A 23,014-nucleotide genomic window follows, 5' to 3' on the forward strand; every position below is an offset into this window, starting at 1 on the left:
TTTCACAACATAACAGTGCAGAGGTGTGAGAGAAAGAGTTTTTTGCTTTTAAGTTGTAATGAGTTTTCATTAATGTATGTAATATATATTTTTTTCTAAAACGTTCGTATGTAAAATATTATTTATATGAGTATGAGTGTGTCTTAGTTTGAAAAAATGAAAATATTTTCGAAATATAAAACCTTTTTGTTGTAAAAAAGGTTATTAACCTGAAAAAAGTAATTAAAATTTTAATCAATTTTGTGTTACAAAGTAAATATTAAAGTTTGGTGTTAAAAGCATAAGACTATATTAAAGTAGATGGATTTATTGGATGTAAAAAATTTTAATATGTTTTCAGAGCCAATTTGAGAGTTAGTAATTTTTTTATTTCTTTATCAAGCGTTTTCTTAATAAAATCTATTTATTTTTTCCCAATTTAATTCCTTTAAATTTAAAAAGACCACAAGCAATTTAAAAAATTATTCCAATTGAGTAGTTTTGTACAATACTTTATTCCTTAGATTTAATTTTTATAAAAAATCTTTTAATTTATTTAAGCTCTTCTTAGAGACTTAAAGAAATATACTTTTAAATTAATTTAAATTACCTTTAACGCTTTATTTAATCTTACTTCTAGTCATATATCAAGATTAAAACAAAAACGAAGCAAAAAAAAGAGAATGAAACTGAAACGAACAACAACATTTCCGTTTCCTTTTAATGCCACACACACACTACTGCCACACTCACACAACTACAGCCACAAATTACAACAGCAATAAATTTGAAATTCAATTTAAAATGAACATAAATTTACGAGCAAAATTAAAAAAAAAAAAATACTTTCGAAACATGTCATTTAAAAGCATTTTACCAAAAATTATACATACATACAAATATTTCTACTTACATACATACATATACAAATATAAAATCTTTATATAGTATACAACCTTAATATAGAATAAGTATATAAAGTGAAGAATTACCTTGAATTAGAGTTTGAATATTTTTAAAATTTCAAATTTAAATTTTAGATAATGTCAAAGTTTTCCCTTAACAAGAGCTTTTACTGTAAGTAGGTGCCTGTGAGTACTTTAAAAGTACTTTGAAATAAAATGTTGAAACTTTTTATTCGACATTCGTTAATTTCCATCTTGAATATTTTATTTCTTTTCATTTTTATTTTATTTTATTTTTTTTAGCAAATTAAAATGAACCAACGCGAAAATGTGAAAATTAAATTGAAAAAGTAGAAAATAATTTTATTTTCATATAAAGGAGAATGTACAACGTATTTTATATGGAAATTATTACATAAATTATATTTCTTTTTTAATTAAATCTTAACAAAAGGCAAAAATTATTAAATTTATTTTATTACATTTATTTTATTTTATTATAAAAGCTTGGTATCATATTGATCACAAAGAGTTTATAATTTTTCAATAACGTGCATTGTCAAATCAACAACAAAAATATAAAATATACATATTTGATCTACGACTGTCGGCGGCTATCTACGAAACTGTACAATTTTTTCTTAAAGATTTTTTTATTTATATAGGGCATCTTTTCGGAGTGAAAACGCTAACAGAATGTTGCGTTGTCGAAGTCACAACAATGTCGAAATGACACAAAGCGTAATCAAAATGACAACAATGCCTTGTTACAATGACAACGATGCATTGTCTAGATTACAACGGTGGTTGTCAAAATCATAACTATGTGTTATTTAAATTTTATACACATACCTTGTCTAATTGTTAACAAACGTGGTAAGCTCAATTTCGGTACTTTTCTATCGTTTTTTTCGCTTTGTGTACATAGTACTTTTATGTAGACTTTATATAATTTTGATTTAAAATATACTAGCTATACCCAGTGTGCTTTGCCACCCTAAAAGAAATATAAATAAAAAAACCCACTTACACATGGGAGATGCCACGCAAATTATTGCAAGTTCGCCAATTTTTCCGAACGCTAATAAGGATTTTAATATAAGCTATGAAAAATGTGAATAATATTGTATTTAGTTCATATGGGAGGGGCTAATCCCTCCATTGAAAGTCCACCCATTTCTCTCTAAATGTTCACATGAATGTCAAAGTTCTTCATGTAAAATTTGAAGATTCTAGCTTGTAGAGTATCAAAGATATACAAATTTTTCTATAAAATTCGTATGGGGGTTCCAAGCCACCCCCTGATGTACGCTTTTTTCCCAAAATGTTCAGATGGATATGAAAGTCCTTTTTGCAAAATTTTAGGAATCTAGTTCTATTAGTTTCTTAGATAAAATATTTTTTTATTTAATTCATATGGGAGGTGCCGCTTCCCCCATTGGGGAAGCGTCAATTTATTACCCAAAATATTTACATGGATGCTAAAGTTCTTCGTGCAAAATTGCAAGCTTTTAACTCGAATAGTTTCCAAGATAAACGAATTTTTGTATTTAATTAATATGGGAGGTGCCACGCCTCCTACTGCTAGTCCGCCCACTTTTTATCCTAAATAATCATATTGAGACTTATGTGGCTCCGACAAAATCTGAGGACTCTAACTGTTACATTTTTCGAGATATACTGATTTAATAGTTTCTTAATATGGAAGCTGCCACACCCACTATAGTCAATCCCCCCCAATTTTGTCAAAAAATATTCTTATGGATTTCAAAGTTGTCCGTGCAAAATTTGAGGACTCTAATTGTACCAGTTTCCAAGATACACGACTTTTAATAGTTATTTAGTAAGTAGGCGTGGCAACTCGCCCACTTGAAATTTCAAAACAAAAAGTGGCCTACTTTACCTTCCAGGCATAAAGGAACACACTGTGAAAATTTCCAGAAAATCGGTTTAGCCGTTTAGGTGGCTATAGACTTCAAACCAACATACATCCATACATACAAACAAACAAACATTAAATTTTATATATATACATATATAGATATATAGATAGATAAAAACTTTGTTGGGTCAGATGAGTTCTACCGCTATATCTCAGTGATTTCGCTGTTACACTCTCCAATTTATAGCCGATATTTTTATGCCGGTACAAAAAGCTTTAAGGTGGCTTATCTCCAGATCGGAGTTGGAATATCATTATTTATATTAGAAAAGAAAAATCAAAAATTTCAAAATGTGTTAAACAATGTTAAATCCATTTTAAATTAATGTACATTTTTTAAGTGCTTCTAAATAAATTATACAATTTTTCTTATTTCTATAGAACCAGCAAATATTTTAGAGGGTGGTGGTTTTTTCGCTGTTTAAATAAAAATATTTTAAAAGCTTTTTAGGAAAATGTGCACACCACCAAACAAAACTAGTTAGGTGTGTATACATCCGTTTGTGTATAAATAACTTTAAGATATTTTGGAAAAATTCAAAATAAACCGAAATCCAGAGGGGGTTGAAAAATTTACAAACTGAATTTATATTTATATTGGACCTTTATGCATACTTATATGTATAATAAAATATTTAATTTAATAATTTAATAAAATTTCCATCTTAAGAAAGTATTTAATCATAAAATTAAAAAAACAAAAATGTTAAATAAATTACAAGTGCCTAAAGTTTCTAAACACAAATCATTTTAATAACTTTAGAAAGCCCAGCAGACACGTCAATGTTATTTTTTCTAAACACCCACGGAAACGGAAGTAGAAAACTTGCTCATCTGGGATTTTTCATTTATTTATAGTAAAACTACTACAAATATAAACATTTCACAACTTATTTTCGTCCTTTTTATTACTAATAAAAAATTACAAAAAACACATACACACACACATATGGAAACAAATAAACAAAAACTTAGTTGTTTTTGACATTTTGGGGTATTAGTTTTTGTTGCTCAAAATATTTTCAACCCTTTCTCTAACAACAAACCCAGCAAACAAAAGAATTCAAAACTAATTTTCGAAAAAATAAAATAATTATACTCAAATCGTTATCAAAATCATGCTTAAATAACAAAAGCTCATTTCAAATTATTTTATCAATTCCACTGTTCGATGGGTTTTAAAGGATTTACATGCAAATACACATGTATGCAAAACTGCTTAATAATTTTTTTGTTGCTGAAGCTGGTCGTTACTACAGCTGTAGTTGTTTTGTATGTTTATGTGTATGTGTGTGTGTTTTTGTCTAATGACGAACATGTCAAGTACAAGCAATTATTTATGAATAATACTTTGCCATATGAGAGACTCATCTATCTTTTCATTATTTTACTCTCTTTTTGTTGTTACTAGTGTGTTTTTAGTTGTTGTTGTTTCATTTCCATAGCTTTAGGTTTCACTGTACTGAACTTTGATTAATGGCATTCATTTGTTTTTTAAGGAATTTAAGCTTTAAAATGAATTTTATAAATTAGTTGTTGTGTTTTTTCATTTATGCCCTGAACACTAATTTGTATTTTTTTGGGGGGTAGAGACTAAGAACTGACATTAAAATTTTTAATTAAAAAAACTTAATTAAAATGAACGAACTATAAATTATGTATATTATAGTAAAATTTACATAAAAATGTTTAAATGTTAAGCCTGAAAAGTAGAGATTACCTAAAATAGTAATTTATTTTAGAATTTATGCAAATATTTTTAAGAGACTCTTTAATTGTTAAATTGAATATCCTTGGAGTAGAAAAAATTAATGACAATGAGATTTTGTATTATAAATGCTGAAATGTCAGTTGGACTTAAGCAGCAGATTTTTAATAATCTTTGTTCGTCCTCATAGATATTCTTGAATCTATTGAATTGTTAGAAGTTTTTGTATATAACTTTTGTTTAAAATTACCCAGTTATTCGTGTCAATAGAAGCCAACCACCGATTTGCTAGTATTGATAATCGGCTGGTTTTTGCTAACTTACATTTTAACAAATGTTTTAGGGAAATCGTCAGGATTTCTATAAGGGATCTTGAAATACTTTATCATCATCACGATTTCTGCAAATACTTTTTTTATTAAGTGACTTATGAATAATTAAATTAACGCAAAAATAAATATTGTTAAAATGTACTAAATTAGACATATTATGAAAAATTTCATTAAACTACATACATTTTTCTCAATTAAGGGAAGCCAAACTATTAGTCATTCTCTTCATGGGAATTTTTCAATAATAATAAAATAGAAGCCTGCCTAAGTAATGTTGTATGACGTGCATGCAATGTAAGTGTCATTTTAAATGATTCAGACATTGGTGTCAATGGAAATGGCCATGATAATTACACGCACATCCAAAAATCAATCGTGAAGAAAAAAAAACAAAATTAACAAGAAATGCGTAACCAACACTAGACCACAATTAGAAAAAAAGTAACGCTCAAAGTGGACTGGCTAAATGTAGTATTAGTCAATTGGCGTCATATAAACTAAACAGACAGTCATGCATACAATCATGACCAGTTCTGCTTAATTCTGTACACTTCAGTTGTTAGCTGGTTTTTGCTAGACATTTAGTCGACACTAAATGTTTGATTTAATAATAAGCAGGCTGAGTTTTTTTTTTGGTGTCTGAATGTTTTTAGTATGAGTATTAACAGCTTAAATGATACAAATTACGTTTAGTTGTGTGTTTTTTTGCGAAGGCCGTACGTATGAACATTTTTGTACAATTCAATTTATAACATGACGACTGCTGCTGCCGGTGGATTACATGTGTTTTTCTGTATGCATGTGTGTGTGTATTTGATTGTTTATTTATTTTTTTTAAGCTGTCATCGTCTAACTCCCGAGGCGTTGACGTTTTTGTTACTGTTCCCTGAGTATGAAGCTTATACTACAGAAAAACCAAACATGCATGTTTAGTCATAGAAACCGAAAATAATAAAAAATGTATAAATGTTGACTGTTGCCTCATGTTATAGCTGTTGATGTTCTTTGGGTACTAAAACATGGCCGAGCCCCTTTTTTGGTTTTTTGTTGTTGCTGTAGTTGTTAATGTTGCTGCTTTTGCTCTCAACAGTCACATTAATTCGCATTGTATGCGAGCAAATTTGTTAGAGCATGCAATGAAACATGAGCAAACGTCTAACTGATGTCGTCTCTAACAAATACAATACAAAATAACATAAATGTACGAGGTTAAACGAAAAAGTTCTATAAAAAATTTAACTTTTCGAAATCCTTTAAGAGAAATTTTTACTTTTAGAAATGTTTTAAAGTAAATATAATCCTATTGGACTGTAAGAGAGCTATAACCGAATCCTCTTCCAGTGTTAAGCTCTATATCATATGGTTATCTAGCCAATGGGCGATAATCACTGTAAAGGGAAGAGTGCTTGAAGAAGTTAACCTGACGAATGCAAAAGCTTTCGACGCAACAAGTGCTGAATTTAAAACAGGGGCCAGAGATTCCCATGCAGTTTCTCGGAATAATCGATTAGTGGATAGGGCCATTGTAAACCTATGTGGTGACCCCAACGGGACAAACCTTTCTTATAATGAATAAGTTATAGGTGAGAATAAGTTATAGGTTAGAATAAGTTATAGGTTAGTACATACTCTTAGTGGTCACACAGGGGCACAACTATATAAAATTGGATCAAGGGATTCAGACGAATGCAGAGCATGTGAACGGGACAGTGAAATGCCGGAACTCTTTATCTATCATTGACAGGCTTTTGTCGAAATTCAATCCCAATATCTTGGCAGCGATGTAATAAAGATATTAGAAACTGATATTTTGGACGAAAACTCCTGTCTTAAATCGTTATATAAAGACTTTCACTAATATTTTCAATGAAAATGAGAGCATAATTTTATTTTTTGGATCTATTGTAGTGTAGAAAATTCATTAATATAAATACTTTTAAAAAATATTTAACTTAAAATTATCACACTAACTTTTCAGACCACTTTCGTACATTTATAGTAGACCCTCTACCAGACATATAGACAGACACTCAGAAAGCAGAAAAAAATGATTTTTTTTTAACCAAAACAAATGTATCAATTGTCATTGACAGTTGTTGTGCTGTTGTTGTAGTATTAAAGCTAAAGTCGATTTGGTTTAGTCTGCTAAGACTGTCGAGTCAAAATATGCCGGTAGACAGACAGACACCACCGCGTCAAACACATAATTCTAGTAACATTTTTGTAGCAAACATTTTAACGTTACCAAGTGTCATTTGTTGTTGCTAACACATACTTACTGACAAAACAAAAATCACATGAATAATAACAGCAACAACATTTGACGTATGTTTGATTACATTTATGTATAGATTCATTTTTTTTTCTATTAACCAACAGTTCGGAATGAATGTCCCGAGGTAGTGCTTGTATATATGTATGTAATAATTAGGATGACGTCAGGTTAAACAAAGTAGTTTTCTAATATATTTTAATATGTGTCTATTCTAGGAGGAATTACATATATGAAATGAAATCTTGCAATATATTTCGGTGTTTTTTATACATAAGATTACTTAAAAAATTGCCATTGACTTCCTTTGTTTTACAAAGGACGTCAGTAGTGAAATGATCTAAAAATATAAATAAAAACGAATCAAACAAAAAGTTAGACCTTTGGGACAAATGCTATTAAAAACGAATACATTTACTCCCTGTAAAACTACTGGGCAATAATAACAATATTAGGCCTATTATGCTTTAAGGCTTATCTCTTTCAATGTACATATGTATGTATGTATATATCTTTGTATGGTGCGTGTTGTATGGGTGTCTGTTTTGAAGGTTGTTTTGACAAGTTTTATATTTCAAGTTCTAGGTTAAGGTCATTACTTCTTTTAATATACAAAATGTTATTTTTTTCTTCTTACAATACTTGTATTACGTTTATTTGTCACTTTTGTTTTGCTGGCAACGACCTTGAAACTTAAACCCTTATTAGACTCTTTTTTTAAGCATTTTCCTTGTTTATTTTATTATAAATAGACCCTTTTTTTCTTCATCGAGTGGAGGAAATATAAGTATTAAGGTCAAGGCTAAAGGAAGTGAAAAAAGTCCTTGTTCATCTTCTTGCAATATTAAACAAATTCATTACGTGCGTCCTTCTCTAGTTGCTGCTGGGCTTGTTATATACATATTTAGTTCACTTCATTACACAATTCCGACTTTTTTTCCTTTTTTTATTTTTTCCTTTGACTACTACTTTTTGACCCTTTCAAGTAGCAAAAAAGTTTTTGTAGATTTTTTCCCTTTTTTTGTATATAAATACAAACGAGAAAGTTATATTTAACCCTTTTTTATTGAATTGGCATCAGTTAGCAGCGGCAACGGTAGCATCAGTTTCAGGAAGTAATGTAAGAATTTTCTTTGTAGTTCCTGGTTAGCAAGGAGAAAAAAAAACACGTGACTAAACTGTTGGTCCCTTTTATATTATAAATAAACAAATGTACACCATTTCTTTGCCATAACAAATAATTCTCTTTTTTTAGCTGAGAATAGAAAAAATAGAAATAGCTTTGGAAATGGTGTAATTTGTTTCTTTCCTTATACAACTTTTTTTTGGCATCTTTCGAAAGTTCATCAACCGTTTACCAGAGATTTGCATTTGTACTTGTTTGATTTTATTAACTGGATTGTTTTTCCCTTTTTTCTGCTGTATATTTGTTAAACAAATTGTTGTAAACCCAACATGATGTACATTTCTGTCTGTCCTTTTTTCCCAACATCTTTCAACTTGTTGACTTTTCTTTTAACTTTTTTTCACATTTTTTAACATTTCGTGTGGTTTTCATTAAATGTCATTTGTGTCTATTAAGTGTCTGAACAGTTTCTATTTTTCCATAAAATTCAAATTGCAAGTGTTTTTGTTGTTTTGTGGATTTCTGTTAAAATTTTTTCCTTGTTTCATGTCGTTGTCTTCTAAGAAATCAATTTGATCCTTTGCTATTTTTGTGAATTTTTTTCTTCTTCTTTTCTTATTCAATTGATTGTCTTTGCTGTTTGTGGGTTGCTTGACTTCAGAAGTTTGACCTTTTTTTTACATAAAATGTTTTTTTCTAGTATTTTTTGTCTGTCTTTCTTGGGTCATGTTTTCATTGTAAATGATTTTTTTTATACTTGTTTGTTGTTGTTGCATGATAAAGTTGAATTTGCAACAGGTTGTTAAATGATTTTCTTGAAGGGTTTCAAATTTGTTTCCATAATGCACGTTTTTCTATTTTCCTTTTTTTTGATTTAGGAAATAAGAAGTTCAAAGGTCAATGACTTTTGTAAGTATGTCGTTTTATTAAAGAGATTATTTTGAGGGTTTATTGACTTGTTGTATTGACAAATACTTTTGGGGTAATTGATAGATATCTCATCTCTCTTATTCTGAAGGACATTTGCGATAAATGTTTTCTTTCCTTAATAGTTTAACTTTTTTTAAATGTTTTCTTAAAGCAAATCATTAATATGCATAGAAAGTGAATTGTGACACACATTTCTTAACCTAATTTGGTTTTAACTCAATAACAGCAAATAATTTTATAAATTACCAAAAAAATAACTGATAATATAATGACAACATTGCAGCAACATCGCGACAAAAAAACTGGTCGTTGGCCAAATGATGTTCGCAGCTGACAATCAGAGAGCTGTGAAAATAATATAGTACAAAAAGTAACCAACCCATGTGTATAGCCTGAAACTAGTTGCAACCAGTCTGTGGCAAAAGAGTACAAACTAAGTATTAAATCATATTTTGGCCACACTTTGGCATAAACTATAGATGCAGCGATGTATGTATGTATAAATATGCAACAGTTAAACAGTTGTAACTTTAATAAACAGAAATATTTTCCAATGGTGTTGACCTTCACATGCACAACACAAATGCAAAAAAAGGCTGGATGGAGCAACAACACAAACAACATGGGTGAGTGCATGACATTCAAATTCAGTCCATTAGAGGAGTAGTTATGCATACAAACAAACAATGAATAAAAACTGTGTCAATGTGTCTGCTGCATAACACACATACATACATACTAGTAGGTATTTGTAACGACAAATAGACAAATGGACAGACTGAACTGAAGCGGACAGACATACGGAAAAGGCAGACAGATAGATAGAACCAACAGCAACGTTACTAAAAAAGAATAAAATAGAATAACATCATCGTTTACCCTGAAAATGTAGATCAAGTGGAAACTTCACTTTCACAATAACCAGGCCGCACATCATGAGCAAACCGACGACTGGATAAACGGACGGACAACAGAGAGCTAGCAAAAAAAAACACTGATACACTCTGATACTAATAGGAGATATTGCAGCTACTGCATACACTAGACAATCAGGGATGTCTACATTACTCTGTTTGAAATCTCTCTTTCTATACAGTATTACTGGAACAGTAAGCTAACAAAAAAGATAGAACTAAATAAAAGAAAAAAATCTCTACATTTTTTGCACCAAACAAACTGCATCAAAGGGGACGACTGCAGCAACCAAAAAAAAAAAACTGAGACCATGGTTTTGTGCATGTGGATGATTGTGTTAAAGTTACAGAAACACCAATGATGATGTGGATAAAAAACAAAAAACTCCGGCAAATGCTAGGAAAACCAAAGCGTTGTTTATGTGCCAAAATGTGTTGCTACTCTTTTTTTATTATTTGCTGCTGCTGTTACTATTTTGTATTATTTGTTGAACTGGCTGGCTGGCTGTTGTTGTTGCAATGGAACAACTTTCCTTTAATGTTGTTAGAGGAGCTGCACTGTCTCATATATACACACACACATATTGTTAAAGTGTGTCAGCCAACACAGCAACTAAATGGCAGTCATTGAATACGCGACATTCAATGTCATGCCAAAGTTACAATACTCTGCTTTTTCATGCAACACAATCTGTTTTTATATTTTCCTATACTCTGTTCAACTTTATTCTACTCTAAAAGCAACTCTTTCTACTCTAAAGTACACAAGCAAATAAACGACAAATGAAGGTTGTTGCTACAATCATTTCAAATTGCAACAGACAAAACAAAACGCCAAAAAAGTACAAAAAAAAAAAAACAAAGAAAAACTTTGCCATGTTGTTTCGTTTAGCAAGTGCATGTTGCTACAACTCGTACGAGTTGTTTTGAATTTGTGCGATTTTTTTTTCTTTGCCATTTTATGCACGTACCTCCAAAAAAAAAAAAAAAAAATCGGTGTGAATATAGAACATGGTGAAAACTATCATCATTATTACTTATCTCTGCCATAACTAGCATCATCATCACCACCATTGTATCTCCATTACAGTTAGTTTAAACACGTTTAACACTTTTTTCCCATGTTTTGTATTGTTTCCCTTTTCACAGGTTGCCTCTGAAGCTGAAGGTGGATGATGGGGTTTTCATACATACATATATATTTCCTTTTATCCAGCCACTCTGTGCAACACATAGTAGTATTGTGCGGTTTGTATGTGTTGCCAAAAACAAATCTCTAGACAGGCAGAGGCATTTATTTGGTTATAAATGTTTACCTCTTCCCCATTTGCATGCAGTGCAATGCTTGACACATAAAAAACTATTCAAATCAAATGAATGTCATGCTGCATCCACAGGATAAAGTGTTACTTTCTATAGTAAGTTTTCAATAACAACTTGTTGCATGTGATTTTTTTTAACATGAGTAAAATTTTTTAAATATACTTTCTATACCCGATTCTGAGTCTATTTAACTGTATCCATGTGTGTGCTACAAACAGAGTACCTTATCTTGGTGTAATATAATTTTCAGAGCCTATAAAGCATATATATATATTCTGGATCCTTATTGATAGCAGAGTCGACTTAGCCACGTTCGTATGTATGTTGAACTCAGCTTTCAGAAGACCCCAGATATTTTTTGAAAAATTACATTTTTAAAACTATTTTGTTATGCATTCAGGTGTGGTGTGTGCTGTAATGTTTCTAGCAAAATTTATGTAGACATAATTAATTTATGCTATTAGCCCTTTATAAAACTTTGTAGGTTGCGTGTTGAAATTTACTTGCGTGTGAACATAGGGATTGTCACGGCTACAATTACTGGATTTGTGTTTTGAATTTTTAAGTCAAACAAAGTTATTATTAGTCCAGTAAAATAATCAGAAACGTCAGCAAGTAATTTTTTAAAATTTTAAATAAAACTAAACAAAAAGAGAAAAGTAAATAAATTTGTGTTATATTATTTAAAAAATAACTGTCATATATATTCTCCTAAAAATGATTAAGATCTAATATATTTCTATCAAATTCATTGCTAAAACTATCACAACCTTACTTTTTATGTTGCAAATCTTATAAAAACTATTAAAAATTTTCTAAGCAACAAGTGTTATCAATGAAAGCAACTTTCCACATTTTATAACCCATAATAAGATTTTTTCTCAACAAGAAGCACAACAAAGCCAACACACATGCTCTCACATGCAACAACATTTTACAACATATATAATGATGATACCACATAGTGGCTGTGTCATCATAAACATCACAATTTCTTTAGCATCAATGTCAAAAGTATCTCGATATTTTCCTTTTTTTATTATTACGAGTTTTTTTTTTTCATAATAATGTCTGTATTAAGCTGAAACTGAATAAAAGAAATGTAATGTAATGGTTTTTAAACAACTTTTTACTGCGTACGATTATGCATGATGTTATTGAAATATATGTATGTATGTACGTGAACATGAGCGTAAGTCTGTACGTTAAGAAACGTTTCAAAGGAACTTTAACGTCCTTGATGGATAATACTGCCACAACAAGAAAGAAAACGATAGTGAAAACTTCCAGCATAAAAAAGAGAGAAAAAAAGACTTGAATGTCTCTCATGGCCAATGTCATCAGTGAAAGCCCACACACACATACTCACACACGTACAATAACAGGTCAAAGTCATTGGGTGTGGAAAGCATGAAACTACCAAACATCAAACGCCCTTGCCTTTTCCACAGCAGCAACAGCAACATCAGTGGTAATGAATGGCAACGGTAAAAGTTCCTGATAAAACAGCAACTGAACTCAGGAAGTCTGCTTTACAGTTCTCATCATCATCATCATCGTGTTAAATACTTTTAGTAATGATGATTTTTTTCCTACTTACACTTTCCCATCTCTCTTTTGTTTGTGTTTAAGTTTTTGTTTCAGTTCTGGCATAAAAAGTAGACCGCTTGTCTGGCTTATGGCTCTGGCAATACATTTTATAATGCTTACTGTCTGTGTTCAGATATGCGGTGCTTTTATGTAATCTTTGCTGCCTTATTAACCCAACACATCACGTGCTGCTTTTGTCGTTGGTTTGAAAGTGAGTAAAAACTTGCATAAAGGGAAATCTTCAAAACTGTTGGGATTCCCTTGCATATGTTCGTTTGAACAGATCCTTAAAGGTTGTTGTTAGTTTGTGAGAGGCTTTGGAAATTAAATATTTTCTTTTGGACCAATGCTGTGCTGGGAAGAGGAAGGGTGTTACTTTGATGCACCGGAAGAGATTTATTTCGACAATATAATTCGATTTGGATATACATATGGATTTGATTTACAAACCAATTAATTTTTTCAGTTTCATTAATTTCAATGAATTCATTCTTTTAATGGTCGAATCCTTTTCTTGCATATTTTACATGAGAAGATAGAAACTTTCAAAAAAGCAGTTACTTTTGTACGTTTGAATTGAAGCTGTAAACTTTTTTTGCACAAAACACAAACTAACAGCTAGAAACAAACACTCCAACCAAGACGAAACAAAGAGAATAATAAAAAAACGTCACAAAGCACAGTTAGACCCTTCTGGCATAAAAAGTCTTTCATTGAACGTCATCATCCACATAACCACCAACAGCAATGAATGGAACGAACAAACGTATAAAAGTAAGATGGAACGAAGGAACGTACAACGGACGTTGAACAGATGAATGAATGTTTAAATGGTTTGCTACCACTTTGATGCCTTTGTACGTGAGACAAGCAATTGCTACCTTAAACTACTTGTACTGCTGGCTGCCACAACTATTAACAGCAACTTTATTTCCTTGATATTTGTTCTTGTTGCTTCTGTTGCGTGAAAGACTTAAAAGAAATGATATAAGGAAAAAAAGAACTGAAAAAGCACAATGATTGTCTGTGATGTGTCTGGTGGCGTTTATTTAGTTGTTGGCAGTCTGTCCAACTAAATGTCTAGATGTTGGTGGCATTTTGCTTAAATGCCACTGTTGACTGACACTATTACTGCTGCTGCTGTTGTTGGTCGTAATCGTAATCATGTGTACCGGCATGTACACACATGTACTGCCAAAACAAAAAATCGAGACAAGACAACAACAAAAACAAAAAAAATTCCCCCAACTGTTTGTGGTGTGTGACCAAGATTTTGAATCTATGTTTGTCGGTTGCTAAAAGTACTTGTATAAATTCATGGAGAGACGTGCCAACGTAACGCATGGTGTTGCATGAAAAACAATAATAACAGCAACGATGACGACAAACAACAACTGCCAGCAATATGGATTAGCTTAATACAAGCTGGCGCTTTGGACTGACTGCTTGAAAAATAAACTAAACTTTACTTTACTTGACTTGGTGATGGTGCTGGTGATGGCGATGATGGCTTTGGTTATAATATGTTCATGCCATTGATGGTGGTGCTGATGACGTTGAGAATGGGAATGAATATAAAAAATGTGTCTTGTTTCATTGCAGACCGATGAGCGACCGACCAATAATCAAAGAACAAACCACTTACTTAAGCATTGACTCTTTTTCATGTCAGTTAGTTGGTCCGTCAGTTTGTTTTGGTTTGGCACGATTCGTGCCTCCTTTCTTCATTTGTATGTTCGATGTATGGCTGGCTGCCTTATTGACTGGGGAAGAGAAAACAACAACAACAAAGTCATTTCGACCACAATGTCTTTTCAGTTGTCTGCAGTATTAACACGAACATTGGCTCAAATGCCGCTGGGGAATGTCTTCTTTCTGTTCAAGTCTGGTGACGTTATAATACTCAAACTCCAAACAGGATGAATACGCATGCTAAGAAATTCTTCTTCATTACTTCTTCAATTGATACAACACTCAGAGAAATATCATCATCATGCAGCGTAATGCGAATACGAAAAACTAAATATCGTCGTCCGACCAGACACCAATGGATGGGTTTGGATTTCATTGCCAATGAATTGTTGTCTTCTTTGGAGTATTTTGTATAAATGCCATAACAAAATCATTACTATGGGCAAATACTTTCCATTATTATCGGTATCATCGTCATCAAGTTACCAACACCGTCCGTTAAGTAGCCAATGGATAAACGGACAGACGGACTAACTAGTCATCGTCATCCATGATGTCGTCATCATTATTATTGGCGCCAGTCTGTCTAGTAACTTTTCATATTTATCCATATGTTATGTTTGTATGTACGAATGTGTATTAATTTTTTTTCTTTTCAAATTGTTTGGCACTGTCTGTGGTAATTTAAGAGCTTTGTGCCTTTTTTTTCTTGCTTGCTGTTCCTCTTCAGAGGTGTGTTTATTGGACTCGTACATTTGAATGACTCTTTTTCTTTAGTTTTACTTTGATGGTGGTCGCTTGACAGCGTACATGATTTTGTGGCTGTTGTTGTCGCTTTCTTTAAGACGTCTTTATGGCCAGTAGACACACACATTTGTCGGCTTTTGTGTTTGGTTTAGCTTTTTTTATGATTAAGTCATCTATTCAATCAACAAGTGATGACAATAAAATAATACTTACACATTCCAAACACATTCCTACACACATTAAGCCGGCTTGTAAACAGTGGGTTTAAACTTTAATGAAGACTTAGTGAGAAATATTTTGCATTAATTAAATATGTTTTAAGCATTGGTGCTTTAATTACACAGGAATTGGAATGATTCTGTGATTCTGCGTCATGAAAGTTAGTAATCAATATTGGTTTATACCCAGCAAAAACTCAAATTGAAAAGTAATGAGTTAGAAATCCACATTTCACTATTATTTTAAAACAGCGATGTCATTGGAGGCAAGTCCTTGCAACTCTCACTTACAAATAAGTACTTAAATAAGTCGTTACAAATAGGAAGTAAAAATTGTTTTGTTTTAAGCACAAACAAATTTCAGACCAAGAATACGAATCTGGGTATCGAGTTCGTTAATGGCTATGGTACTCACAACATCACTGCTTAGTTCATTTAAAATACTTGTTATTACCAAGTTTTTGCTGGGTAAGTATTCTTATTATATTGACTTTATTCAAAATTTTGAATACATTTTGACCCAAATTTTTATATTAACGATAAATTGACAGTTTTCATGCAGAAATTATTTAAACCGGCAGAATATCTACCAATTATGTAAACGATAACTGAAGATTGAGAGAACGGGCGTATGTATTTTAAAAATTAATTCTTTAATAAACTGCCAACAGGAAATGTTTTGCTTTTCAAAAATTCATTCTTTCAAAGTTCTCTTGGGATACAAAATAAAATGTTCATTTATCAACAACTTTTTTGTATAAAATACACATTTTGTTTATTCCGGCTTCTGTTGTTGCCAATGTTTTTTTGTTATTATTATTGTTGTAGGGATATTGAATAGCAACAAAAATCACTTTGGTTTTTATTTTCGTAAGTCTAACAAAATAATTCATATATGTTCAACATGTCTGCATATTTCTTTTAGTTAGTTTAATATGTGTAAGTGTATGTATGTATGTATGTATATGACTAAGGCTTTGATGACGTTGATGAATTTGTGACAGCAGACGTTAGACATTTGCTAGACATTTGCAAAATACTTCAAGACACACACACACATACAAACACTTTTATACTTTTTCATAAATCATCATCATTTTCAAGTTGAATACAAACGAGCCTAAATGGCTTACATGTTGATTTTGTAAAGAAGAAAAAGGGGAAAAAACAAAGAAATTTTTAAAACAGCTTTACTTAAGAAATCTACTCATATGATAAAACTCAAGTGCAATGATGTTTGGTGTAATGAGCATACGTTTATACAAACATTCATAAATATTATAAAACAAGTGTTTACGCGTAAATTTTGTGCAAATTCATTGTCACGACAGGCAGTCAGTCATTCATAGACATTTGCAGTAGTTAACAACCGTTTAATAGACTTTTTATATACATACATATTTATGAGTTATGATGGTTTGTATTTTACCATGACAAAAAAGTATAAACAAGTGTAATAAATAGTTTAATTTTTACTTTTAACCTAAAATGAGGTATTATATTTTTTTGGTAAAACAAATTTTGTATTTTAATATGACGGTGATTTTTCCCCAAATTGGTATTAACATTTATTGCTATTTTTGGCGATTCTTTTACTTTTGACGGAATTTAACTGTTACTTTTGCACTAATTCTCAGAAAATGATTCTGAGCCGATTGGTATACTTAAAAAAAATGGGTATAGGACCATTAATTCTATGCGCACTAAAGTCGTGTAGAGTATAAAAATGTTTTAATAAAAAATTCTTAATTTCTTCCTGCTTTACTGTCAGAACAGTATTCAAATATTTGTTATTATCTTACGAGACTGGGCTAGTTTTAGCTTTTTATTTATATTAAGCTTTTAAAAAAAACTTTAAAAAACTTACCCCAGTTGTTGGTGTTGTATTTCCGGTTGGATTTTTAGCTTTACCACGACCTCGTCGTGATTCAGCACGCACAGGTGTACCATCAGGACCGTAAACAACCTGCAAGGATAAAAGGTAAAATATTTTTGTTAACAAAATATATATGTATTTTTTATATGGTAATATTACTATTTTTAAAAGTTTTTAAGTATAATAAATTCAAAAACATACATATTTGAGTCAAGTATAAAAAAAGGTATCTTCGATTATTCTAATACTAACACTAAAATTATAATATAGTTTCAGCTATCTAAAGATATCTAAAGATCAACATTTTTGTATACGTTGTCGTTGACATTATAACCTCATTTTGGTAAGGAATTTATAAAAATAAATTTTGAAGATATGTATCTATGGTGAAGAATTGTTTTTGAATTTGTTATCCAGATAATTAAATTAAAAAAAAATATTGTTATAATTTTCTCAAGTTGAAAAATTGTAAATAATGTTCTTTAAATTTATTATCAATTAAAATTTTTGAAAAATAAAATATATTATAAATTTTATCTTTGCCATTTACAGAGACCGTTCTACTTAATTTGTCGCCCATGAACACAAGTTATAAATATTTGAAAAAATTTAAGCAAAAATTTATATCTCTGAAAGTCCTTTAAAAAGGAAAAGGGATCAGAGAATTGAAATCTTCTGTATACGATGATTACTTTCACTCGCATTTAGTTTTTTTAACTAAGAATTGGATATGTAGTTTGGAAATTATGCGACATTAAACTTTATTCTTCAAAAATATATAATGTTTTCATTGATTAATTTTTAAGTTTTGTTTGTTCCACTCTTATTTTGCACCTTACTCTGAAAATGCAAGTTTTTCTCAAAAGATGAAGTTTTTCAATTAAGTAAGAAATGTACATGTTTGTGTATTGAACGCATCAAACCTTGCTGTGGCTATAAAACCCCAAGTTTTTCTTCAAATACTAATTTGTCAATAAAAAATAAGCTTAACTTTAGAAAATGTTGACAATTTTTGGAAAATTTATCATTTTAGAAGGTTTTTTTGCTTCTCCTGAAAAATTTGTTCAATGTAACTTAGGGCTTTTTGGATTTCACATGACGATATGTACATTTTTTGTTTTATTGAATGATTTTTTTCAGGGACAGAAAATAATGATTATTCTTAAAATTTAAAACAAACAAAAATCAAATACCTACAAGGATTAAGAGTAAAAGTTAATTTAATATACCATTTGTTTTCTCTAAAGAAGCATTATCGGTTAAAACAATGATTTGCAATGATTTTTTTATTTTTTAAGTTTTATTAAAAAACTTATTCTTTGAGTTTTATATATTACTCAGAAAATAATAATTTTTCTTAAGTTTTATTTTTTTTTTTTTTTTGTTCAAATCATAACGACAACTTTGAACTACATCTAATCTTATCTTTAGAAGCTGTAAAAATCCGATATTTGTATGTCAAAAATAAACCACATTCTTTCAATGAAACGCTTATGTTAATTTCATCAAAATTTGAAGTACTTCGAATATGTTGTTTGTAGTGACTTTTCTACATCTCTTTTCTCATTTTTAACTGTGTTTTAATTTGTAAGTATATGTTTGGTTTATAAAAGCTAAAAGTATGCAATCGCATTTTTAGATGTGATTAAGATGTCGTTTGTAAAGTATGACATCAGTTATTTTTTGCTGGGTATGGGCAACTTTGACATCCATAAGAATATTATTGGATAAAATGGGCGGATTGACTATAGTGGGCGTAGCATCTTCCATATGAAGAAAATATTAAATCTGTATATCTGAGAAAATATAACAGATAGAGTCCTCAAATTTTGTCGGAGCCACTTTAGTGTCAATATGATTATTTAGGACAAAAAGTGGGCGGACTAGCCCATAGGTTACATTTAAATCTTTATTAACGTTTGAAAAAATTAGCGAACTTGCAATAATTTTAATGGCATCTCATTATATATATGAGAAACAATTATAGTTAGAATCTTCAAAATCGTTAAGTGTATATTGCTTTTAGGGTAGCAAAGCACGCTGGGTATAGCTAATATATTATAAAATCTAAAAATTAAATATTTTTTCTAATTTTTTCATACATGGTGAGACATATCTCATAGCAATATAGTTAGTTAGTTAGTTAGTTTGAAAGGAGGATGTATATACATCAAATCCGAAGAAATACACCTAGGCCTCTATCGGGCCTGTTGTGCGCTCCTTAACCAGTGCCTCAGGTGGGAATCGAACCCACCACCTCCGGTCTACCAGACTAGAACATTAACCACTAACCTACCGGAGGCCACTCATAGCAATATAACTTTTAAAAATTTTAATAAAAAATTCTAGCCAAAACACGGACGTATCTAACATTTTAAAATTTTGTTTCTATCAACGCGATTTATTTGTAGTAAATAAACAAATTGTTTAATAGTGAAACTTATCATTTGTTATAATAGTTGACAATGGCGTATATAAATATGGATAAATTGGAGTTTTTGCCTTTAAAATTTTAATGTTTTTGTAGATAGGGCCTTTTGTTTTTTGTCAATAAAATTGATAATTTTGGTGTGGGCATTTGTTTTGATGCAATATATTAGAATCAACAATAAAATCAATTTTGAATTTTTGGTTAGTTAGGGCCGTTTGCGTTTATAGAAATATAGAAAAATTTTGAACAAATTAACGTATTAAATTTGTTTGTGAATGAAATGCCACATATCTGAGTATAATTGTGGACCGAGGTCTATATAATTTAAACGGGTGATTATATTCAAAAACAAATCATTTTTGTAGAATTTTCTCATACTTTCTTAATTTTTGAAAGATTTGTTAACTGTAAACTTATTTTATGTATGAGGGACATATGAACCCATCCTAAAACAACATCATACATCAAATTTCATTGCTATACTGATATTTTTAAGACTGCTATGGTCATAAAACCATTGTCTTAAAGGGTCCATATATGGAGGCTAGGGTATGGATAGTTGTAAATGGGTTAGTTAAATATGAAAAAAAAAATGATCGTAACACGACAAATAATATTTTCATTCAGAAAATAAAAATAAAACAAGCATGAAATTATAGTCGGGCGTGGCCGACCATATGATACCCTACACCAGTTATGAATATTAAATGTGATTTATTTTTCATAATAAAGCATTTATCTTCAATATTCCCTTGTTCCGATACATTTAAGCAATTTATGGATGAAAAACTAATTTTCTGAAAGAGGCTTTATATGGGGGTTAGGGGCAAATATGGACCAAGCCCGATAAAATTTTGTGAATATATTTATATTTACATAATATTTTATTGTGCTGAATTTTATCGCGATATTTGTGTTTATAAGTTAATTTGGGACATTCAAGTATTTTTCCGAAGGGGACTTTGTATGGGAGCTAGGGTCAAATGGGGCCGATCTTTATGAAATTTGGCAGGGTCATCAAGACTTCTATAAAACTTAGTTGTGCCGTAATTTATCGATATATCTGATGATGATGATGATGATGTTCTTATACTGGAAGATTTAAGACTAAAAGGTTTTAAGAATTTTAATCGACATTTGGGTTTGGATTTGTTACATACTAAAGCGGTGTTGAAAAAATTAGCACAATTGCATGCTGCTTCGGCCAATTATTTTATAGAGAATGGTCCTCTGTCGACAATGTATGATAAATCTCTTTCCAGTGATCTTGATTTGTTTGAAGATCATCGCAAAAAGTTGGGCGAATTATTTCGTGAAAATTTAGATTTATATGGAAATTTTAAATATTTAGAAGAGAAATTGGTGAGTTTTACATCAATATTTATCACAATATTTATATTAATATTGTGATTTTCGAAAAATAGACCTATGTATAAAAATATGGGTCCCTTATGAACAGATTTTTTCTAAGGAAGTTATGTTTATCTTATTTTTAGAAAATATTCTTTGAAACAAAACCAGATCCATTTCAATTACAATCTGATTGGAAAACCAATAACTTTAAAGTAGACGTAACTTCCTTTACCAACAATTATAAGTATAGGCCCATATTTACCCATACTTCCCTATTAGCCCTCTTGAAAAAGGTAAAAATATTCTGGAATAAACTTAAAAACGCCTATTTTTATAATCCACATTTTAACATACTGACTGGTGTAGCGTATCATATGGCGACTATGCTTTCAGATGAAGCATTTTGTGGGACAACATGACTTGCTGAGACATGATGATGATTTTGGGGATTTTAATTTAAAAATGGGATTTTTGTGGATTTCCAGCCTAAGATTAGGGACATGTTTCACAATTTTTTTAAAAACACTGGTTGAATGTAGCACTGGAACTTTTACTTTTTTAACAATTGTAAAAAAGTATATTAATAACATTTCACCACTGTGAAATTAAGATATCCATGTAAAATTTGATGCAAGTATTGCTTATATGCACGGAAATATTACTGAGGAATTTTTTTCCGATAGGTCCATAACTAGTTATAGCTCTCATACAAGGTCCCCTCCAGAATTACTTAAACACACATAACTCATTACTAAATTAAGATATCCGATTGGTACAAGTATTGCTTATATACACAGATATATTACTATAAAATGGTTTTACGATCGCTCCATAACTGATCATAGCTCCTCTAAAAACTGAAAAATATTTTATCTTAGTGCTTTTTCAATTTGGTGCTTTTTGAAATTTTAAAGTTGACAACGCTGAATCTAACTTGTTATTTATTAAAAAAAAATAAATACTCTCAAAAAGACAGAAGAGAGCATCCCGCTGTGCACAGAAATTTCGTCTCGCTGTGTACAGCAAAACCATTTTTTTTATATGTGCTGCGTCAAGTCAAAGTGGGCCTAGGGATACGCAGCAGCCTAGCTCCCATAAGAAATACACGTGTTTGTGTGAGGGCGCAGCAAAATCTGCTGATTCGCAGCACCTCTCTCTCTAGCATCACCTCAAAGGTGAGGTGACACTTGGTGACGATTTGTGAAAATTTTTCTATGTGCTTTCAATAAATGTCAAATTTTTTTTATATGTGATTTGACATTCTGGATATATCTGTATATCTCTTATTTTACCATCTCTTATTTTTTCTAAGATTGCAAAAAACGCGCGCAGCAAATTTGAGTCTGCTCTATTGCGCCATCTATATTTCATTAAATGTACGCTTATCAAAGACACATTTTTTAAGTTTTATTTTACACTGACTACCAGATGACGCAGTTTAAGCGACATGTCTTAGCGAGACATATAGGACTATGGGAATTTTTGGGGACTTCCAGACTAAGATTGGGTATATAAGTTAACATTTTTATCTCACCACTGGCTGAGACATACATACTCAAAACTATGAGAATTTGAATTATAAATGACGATTTTTTAGTGACTTTCAACCTAAGATTGTAGACAGGAGTTAATACTGATTGTAGGTAAGGAGAGTTTTTATAACTTACAAGTAGAGG

At 30.6% G+C, this 23,014-nt stretch overlaps 1 protein-coding gene across 4 annotated transcripts in view; it reads right to left on the reverse strand.

The window, feature by feature from the left end:
* LOC119607850 (DNA N6-methyl adenine demethylase) overlaps window positions 1–23,014 on the reverse strand; it is a 207,286-nt gene that overhangs the window by 139,932 nt on the left and 44,340 nt on the right. For all 4 annotated transcript variants that reach the window (XM_037962159.1, XM_037962084.1, XM_037962239.1 and 1 more), the window contains one exon: window positions 17,546–17,644. In XM_037962159.1, coding sequence (XP_037818087.1) covers window positions 17,546–17,644 — 99 coding nt within the window. The remainder of the gene's footprint in view (window positions 1–17,545; window positions 17,645–23,014) is intronic.

Source organism: Lucilia sericata, unplaced genomic scaffold, assembly GCF_015586225.1.
Source record: "Lucilia sericata isolate MDLA Ls3-8-SP2 unplaced genomic scaffold, ASM1558622v1 Contig000000F_arrow, whole genome shotgun sequence".
Lineage (NCBI taxonomy): Eukaryota > Metazoa > Arthropoda > Insecta > Diptera > Calliphoridae > Lucilia > Lucilia sericata.